The 7,442-nt window shown below is 55.0% G+C and overlaps 1 protein-coding gene across 7 annotated transcripts in view; it reads left to right on the top strand.

Annotated features, from left to right (window-relative positions):
* The first annotated feature begins 3,085 nt into the window (after window positions 1–3,085).
* Window positions 3,086–7,442, top strand: part of CCDC57 (coiled-coil domain containing 57) — a 114,134-nt gene continuing 109,777 nt past the window's right edge. For 2 of the 7 annotated variants that reach the window (XR_010110741.1, XR_010110742.1), the window contains exon 1: window positions 3,087–3,174. Coding sequence is in view for 1 of the 7 variants with exons in the window: in XM_055102200.2 (XP_054958175.2) it covers window positions 7,057–7,116 (60 nt within the window). In the remaining 6 variants the exon portion in view is untranslated. Of the gene's footprint in view, window positions 3,175–7,054; window positions 7,117–7,442 lie in introns of those variants that run through there. The other 5 variants (XM_063599506.1, XM_063599505.1, XM_063599507.1 and 2 more) reach the window with 4 other exon arrangements.

Raw genomic sequence — 7,442 nt, 5'->3', positions numbered from 1 at the left:
TGTGGGGGCAGGGAAGGAGGGGTGCTGCAGTGTGGGGGGGCAGGGAAGGAGGGGGAGTGCTGCAGTGTGGGGGGGCAGGGAAGGAGGGGGAGAGGTGCCACAGTGTGGGGGTGCAGGGAAGGAGGGGGAGGGGTGCTGCAGTGTGGGGGGCAGAGGAGGGGGAGGGGTGCTGCAGTGTGGGGGGCAGGGAAGGAGGGGGAGGGGTGCCACAGTGTGGGGGGGCAGGGAAGGAGGGGGAGGGGTGCCGCAGTGTGGGGGGGCAGGGAAGGAGGTGGAGGGGTGCTGCAGTGTGGGGGGGCAGGGAAGGAGGGGGAGGGGTGCTGCAGTGCTGGGGGGATTCAGTAGGTGTAGCCTCGGGCCTGAGCTGACGGCGGGCGCTCTGGGACCGTGGAGCTCAACCCAACTGAACGGCCCTCGAATCAGAGCACAGGCTCTGAGGGCCAGACCGGCCTGCCCCACAGCTTCAGGAACCAGGCAGTGCCCGTGGCACACCCTGCTCTGTCCCTGGGGCACCCGGGCACGTGGCTCAGCTGAAGGGGTGACCATGGGTGCCATGCTGCTGACTTGGGCCAGCACACGATTCCAGGTCCAGATACCCATGACGTGACAAATGACCTGCTAGGGCCGCATAACTCAACACCACAGCCTGGGCGGCTTAAACGACATTTATTTTCTCACTTCCGGAGTCTGGATGTCAGGGATCAGGCTGCCGGCAGGGTGGGTTCCTCCTGAGGCCTCTCCGTGGCTTGCAGACGGCACCCTCTCCCTGCGTCCTCATGTGGGCTCTCCTCTGTGTGCTCACTCCTGGTGTCTCTTCCTCTTCTTTTAAGGACAACAGTTCAGGGTCGCACCCTTAGGACTCACGTAACTTTAATTACCTTCTTAGAGGCCCTATCCATAACACATGGGTTTAGAGGGTTTTTTTTGGAGACAGGGTCTTGCTCTGTCACCCAGGCTGGAGTGCAGTGGTGCGATCATAGTTCGCTGCAGCCTCGAACTGCTGTGTTCAAGTGATCTTCCCACCTTGGCCTCAGGTAGCTGGGACCACAGGCACGTGCCATCACACCCGGTTAATTTAAAAAAAATTTTTTTGGCCAGGCATGATGACTCACACCTGTAATCACAGCACTTTGGGAGGCCGAGGCAGGCAGATCACTTGAGGTCAGGAGTTTGAGACCAGCCTGGCCAACATGGCAAAACCCCATCTCTACTAAAAATACAAAATTAGCTGGGCATGGTGGCAAGTGCCTGTAATCCCAGTTACTCAGGAAGCTGAGGCAGGAGAATCGCTTGAACCTGGGAGGCGGAGGCTGCAGTGAGCTGAGATCACGCCGCTGAACTACAGCCTGGGCAACAGAGCGAGACCCTGTCTCCCGAGCTCAAAGGATCCTCCCTTTGGCCTCCCAAGGTGCTGGGTTCACAGGTATGAGCACTGTGCCCGGCCCACACATGGGTTCCCATAGATCCCACTTTACAGGCAGGGACACTGAGGCATGCAGAGCCAGGATACAGACTAAGCAAGTCCTGGCTCCTCTTCTGGGTGTCCCAGCCCGTCTCGGACACCCACGCTTACCCAGGCCTGGTGGCTGCATCATGGACATGGGGGCAAGGCAGCTCTCTGGGTGGGCAGAGGCAGGAGCTGAGGCAAGGATGTGGGCATCCTTTTGGGTACATCTAGTCCTAGAGCTGATCCAGGGGCCAGTCAAATGTGCAGCCAAAATCGGGTCAACCCCAGCACTGTCCTGTGGGTGGGGGTAGCAGGGAGCCAACAGTCCAGGCCCTACATCCTGTTCTAATAGAGTGACAAGTCTGATGAGGCTGGGGGTGCACAAGCACTGAGAAGGCAGCAGGACAGGGAGCCAAACACACAGGGTGGTGGGGGAAACCAGGGAGCTGGACACACAGTGGTGGGGGGGTCCTGGGAGTTGGACACATGGGCCAGGTTGGGGGTCCAGGGAGCTAGACACAGGGGGTGGGGAGGGGAGTCCAGGGGACTAGACACAGAGTGGGGGGTGGGTCCAGGGGGCTAGACACACAGTGTGGGGGGTGGGTCCAGGGAGCCGGACATACACATGGGGTGGGGAGGGGGCATCCAGGGAACCAGGTCTAGGCAGAGGCAACTGGCGCAAAGGACCTGAGGCAGAAGAGGGTTTGGTGTGTGAGGCGGGACTGAAGACTGTGGGCGAGGGAGACAGCTCTACCAGGACGCATGGTTCGGGGAGGACAGGCTGCAGGGTGCCTGGGCTGCAGGCCCGGCACGGAGAGGAGTGATCCAGTGTTAACAATGTGGGTGGAGGATGACACCAGACCCCTGGCTTATTGCCCCACCAGGGGAATTCCCAGACACCAAACACCCCCTCCACTCCCACGCAGAATTGCGGGCTGAGGGTTCGGGTGAACCAGGCTGCTCTGTCCCGGGGCCGGGCTCTGTTCATCCATCCGCAGATGGATAAGGACACGTGCCTTTTTTTGAGGATGTGAATGGTTGGGAATGGCTGTGCCTGAGGATGTTGTTCCCACAGGATGGTGGGGGCGACTTCGGGCCTCGGTCGGTCCCGACCCCCCTCCTTCCCCCAGTTCCCTAATCAGGGTCTGAGCGACCGCGCGCACGGCCCCGGGGCCCCGCCGGTCTCCGAGCCCGTGGGCAGCGCCGGGAACTCGTGCCCCGGTGGCCGCAGCCGACCCTTAGGCAGGACTTCGTGGCGCCCCCGGCCCGAACAGACCCCCACGGGCAGCCTCGGCCGCCCCGTGCTCCCTTCATCTCAGGGCAAAAGCTCAAGTCAACCCTTCGGGACCGCGAGCCGGGCGGCCTCAGGAAGCGGGCGCCTGGGGACCCTCGGCCGGGCCGGGGGCGGAGAAGGTGGGGGCGCCTCGCGCGGCGGAACCCGCCGTCCCCATAGCCCGGAGCCCCGTCCGGAGTCGCCCCGCTGACCGGTGAGGAGGCCGGGCTCCCTCCTTCGATCTGCAGCGGCGGTCGGGTCGGCCGGGGCGCCCCTCGGGCCCGGGCGCAGCGCGGAACCCGGCGGGGCGGGAGGGGCCGGAACCTAGCGCCAGGGACCCCGTTTCCTGTCGGCGGGACCCGAGCGCTGCACCGAGCGCAGCCGGACGCGGCCGACTGACCCGGTCGCTGTGGCAACGCGGCGGGACCGGGCAGCGCTGCCGGCGGGCGTTCGGGTGAGGTGCCGGCGGGCGGCGTGGGAGGCGTGGGAGGCGCGGGAGGGGTGGGGGGCGCCGCTCCGACCACTCTTCCTGTAGAAAACCCCAGCAGTTGCCGTCCTGTCGGACGCAGCGCTTTGGTGGGGACCTGGAGCGCGAGGTCGACCCTCAGAGCTCGGCCAGGCACGGACCGGGGATCCCCTCGCGGAAGCTGCGGCGGGGCGGGGCGGGGGTTGCGGCCGCGTGGAGCGGGAGCGTTCCCTCGGTCGCCCCTGGCTGACCTGGGGCGGTGGGCGCTGCCGACCAGGGCCCCGCAGCCCCGGGAGAATTCCCCGGGTTCCGCCGCTGGCAAGGACGGCTCCGCGCCCAGGCAGCCTTACAGTGTCTGAGTTTAAAAAAAAAAAAAAAAAAGAGAAAAAAAAAAAAGGCTGGAGGCGGGGTGGTTCGCGCCTGTAATCCCAGCACTTTGGGAGGCAGAGGCGGGCAGATTGCTTGAGGCCAGGAGTTCGAGACCAGCCTGGCCAACATGGTGAAACCCCCTCTCTACTAAAAATACAAAAATTATTGGGCGTGGTGGTGCGCGCCTGTAATCCCAGCTACTCGGGAGGCTGAAGCAGGAGAATCGCTTGAACCCGATGTTGTAACTGAGGGAGTTATAGAGAGAACGCCACACTCTGAGACTAACTCAGGAGTCCTGTATCGCCAGCGACTGAGAGACTGCTAGAGCTGCAAATTCCCTCGGCCCCGAAGAAGGGGCTAGATTTCTTTTGATACCTTGGTCTAAATAGAGGAGGGGAGGCTAGCTGAAGCAATTTTTTTACAGAAGCAGAATAGGCAAAAAGTTAAAAGATAAATGGTTACAGAAACAGTTACAGGAAAATAAACAGTTCCAGGTACAGGGGCTTAAATTATCACAAAGTGATAAACGCAGGGGCTTTGGGTACCATCAACCGACCGCGTTCCCAGGAGCTGCTGGTACAGCTTGCTCCAGTTTCTTATCAGTATCTTATCAGTAAGCGCATTCCTGGATGTGCTTGGAGTCAGCTTGCCCCAGTTATGTCCTTAAGGGACGGGGACAAGGGGCTGCAAGCGAAGAAACCAAAATGGTGTCTGTCCGGCCCTCTCAGCTAAGAGAGAGTCCATCAGGTTAAAACAAGGTAGGGTATCACACCGAGAGGCGCAGGTTGCAGAGAGCCAAGATCGCGCCATTGCACTCCAGTCTGGGAGACAAGAGCGAAACTCGGTCTCAAAAAAAAAAAAAATTATCTGTAACTTAGAAAAAGGATACAAAAGGAGCACAGATTTCCCGTGTGCCTTTTGCCCAGAGCCCCTAGAATGCTGACCTCTTAGAGAACCACAGTTCATTCAGCAACATGTAGACGCTGGCGTTCATGTTGGTATCATCCCATGATCTGGTCTCCAGTATTTATTCTTGCTTAGCAGCTACCTCATGGATGACTTTACCGTGGTCCAGGATCCAATGATGACTCCACTATTTTATAAAATGCCCCCCAGTTCGGGGGCATTTCTCTGATGTTTTCTCGTAATTGATTTCATATTACTGATTTTTGGCAAGAAAACCTCAACAGGGAAATTGTGCCCTTCCCAGCGTCTTACAAGACACAGGATGCCCCTGGCTGTTGGTGCTAGTCACGTCCTGGGGGCTGAGGTGGTGTCTGCCAAGTGTGTCCATAAAGTTAGGGTCCTTCCCTTTGTAAATAATAAATATTTTGTGGGGAAATATTTTGCCACTATGTAAAAGATGTTGTTTCTTTCTTTCTCTCTTTTTCTTTTTCTTTTTTTTTTTTTTAAGACGGAGTCTCTCTTTGCCGCTCAGGCTGGAGTTCAGTGGCGCAATCTCGGCCCACTGCAACCTCTGCCTCCTGGGTTGAAGTGATTCTCCTGCCTCAGCCTCTCAAGTAGCTGGGATTACAGCCACCCACCACCACCCCCAGCTAATCTGTGTATTTTTAGTAGAGACGAGGTTTCGTCATGTTGGCCAGGCTGGTCTCAAACTTCTGACCTCAGGTGATCCACCACCTTGGCCTCCCAAAGTGCTAGGATTACAGGTGTGAGCCACCGTGCCCGGCCTTTTTTTTTTTTTAATTAATTTTATTTTTTTAAGACTGAGTCTCTCTCTCTCTCGCCCAAGCTGGAGTGCAGTGGCTTGATCTCGGCTCACTGCAACCTCTGCCTCCCGGGTTCAAGTGATTGTCCTGCCTCAGCCTCCTGAGCAGCTGGGATTACCAGCGCCTGCCACCATGCCCGGCTATTTTTTTTTTTTTTGTATTTTTAGTAGAGATGGGGTTTCACCATGTTGGTCAGGCTGGTCTCGAACTGCTGACCCCAACTGATCCGCCCGCCTTGGCCTCTGAAAGTGCTGGGATTACAGGCCTGAGCCACAACGCCCAGCAAGATCTTGTTTCTAACCATACTTCTGTCACTAATTTTAGCACCCATGAGTGTTTCCCCAAAATAACTGTTAATGTGCTATTTGTTAAATGATTTTTCTGTTTCCATTACTCCTACATTTATTAGTTGGGATTTTCCTATAAGAAAGAACCATCTCTTCTCATCATTTTTCTATTCAGTTATTGATTTTCATTAGTGTGTGTATATATATGTACATATATATATATATATATATTTTTTTTTTTTTGAGATGGAGTCTCACTCTGTTGCCCAGGCTGGCGTGCAGTGGCGCGATCTCGGTGTTGGTACAGGTCTCACTCTGTCGCCCAGGCTGGAGTGCAGGGGCGCGGTCTCGGTGTTAGTAGGAGTCTCACTCTGTCGCCCAGGCTGGAGTGCAGGGGCGCGGTCTCGGTGTTAGTGCATCTTTTTATTCCATGGATTCTAACCCATCGCTATCACGTACTTTGTTGCTCACATTATCCAGATTGAGGTGTTAGGAGCCCCTTCAAGTTGGCCTCTCTGTCCTTATAGCACGTCCCAACCTTCTGGGAGCATTTTCTTTCTTTCTGGCACCGCAGAATTCAGGCTCATCTTATGCTTGCCTTGACATATCCCAGAATCAGTCATTTCTCCAAGGAGCCCTGGTTCCTTCTAGTTGAGAAGGTAGTGTTTAGGAACCAAGATCCCAGTACCAGATAGACATATTGCTACCGGGATGCCATTTCTTCTTGGCTTTCTTAATGGATAGAGTAGGAAACATGTGTTTCTATACACTATACACATGCAAATCTATTTCAGTATATCTGTGTCTCTGTATATATTAAAAACTGTGGCTGGGTACAGTGGCTCACACCTGTAGTCCTACCACTTTGGGAAGCTGAGGGGGGAAAATCGCTTGAGGTGAGGAGTTGGAAACCAGCCTGGCCAACAAAGTGAGACACCCATCTCTATAAAAAATTATAAAATAAATTAGCCAGCCATGGTGGCCGTGTGTCTGTAGTCCCAGCTACTCTGGAGGCTGAGGTAGGAGGACCATCTGAGCTCAGGAGTTTGAGGCTGCAGTGAGCTATAATCATGCCACTGCACTGCAGCTCGGGCGACAGAGTGAGATCCCATCTCAACAAACAACAAACACCAAAAAAACCTGTGAGTTTATTACAAGTTACCCACTTGTAATCAAGTTAGGTTCACCTGTTTCTACTTCATTTTGAGTCCTTACTGATTTTAAGTTTTTTTGTTTTTTGTTGTGCTTTGTTTTTGGCACGTGAAACATGTATACGTGGTTCTAAAAGTCCGCAAAGTCTAAACTCAACTACAAGACTTCGACTTCAACTTCTATTTCTCACTTACTCACTTTTTTTTGGCAAATGCACGTTCAAAGAAAACAGCCCTTCATGTTCCTTCGTGGTGGTGGTGCCTCTCTTCTCCAGCAAGTGCCAGTGACAGAATTCAGACCTACTGCCCATCTCTCTTATTTCAGTTTTAGAAATGGCTGTGGCTACTCTTCGGCAGTCAGTGGAGGAAGTGAAAAAAAACATGGGGTCACAGGTACATAATTTTTGTCCCCTGGACCTATTTAAAGAGTAGATGAGAGGCTGGGTGCAGTGGTTCACACCTATAAGTACGTGGGAAGATCGCTTGAGCTGTAGCTTTTAGATGGGTATTCGAGGCTGCAGTGAGCTGTGATTGTGCCACTGCACTCCATCCTGGGTGACAGACTGAGACTCTGTTTCAAAACAAAAGAGTAGATTACTGAATTTGGCCTCCCAGAGGGCTGAGCAGCACTCTCTGGAATCCAAGAGGGGCCACAAGAGCTAAATTCAGTACATTTAAAGGTGAGAGGATCATTTGAGGCCAGGAGTTCAAGACCAGGC

This window comes from Pan paniscus, chromosome 19, assembly GCF_029289425.2.
Source record: "Pan paniscus chromosome 19, NHGRI_mPanPan1-v2.0_pri, whole genome shotgun sequence".
Classification (NCBI taxonomy): Eukaryota; Metazoa; Chordata; class Mammalia; order Primates; family Hominidae; genus Pan; species Pan paniscus.
This window is presented reverse-complemented; position numbering and strand designations above follow the sequence as displayed.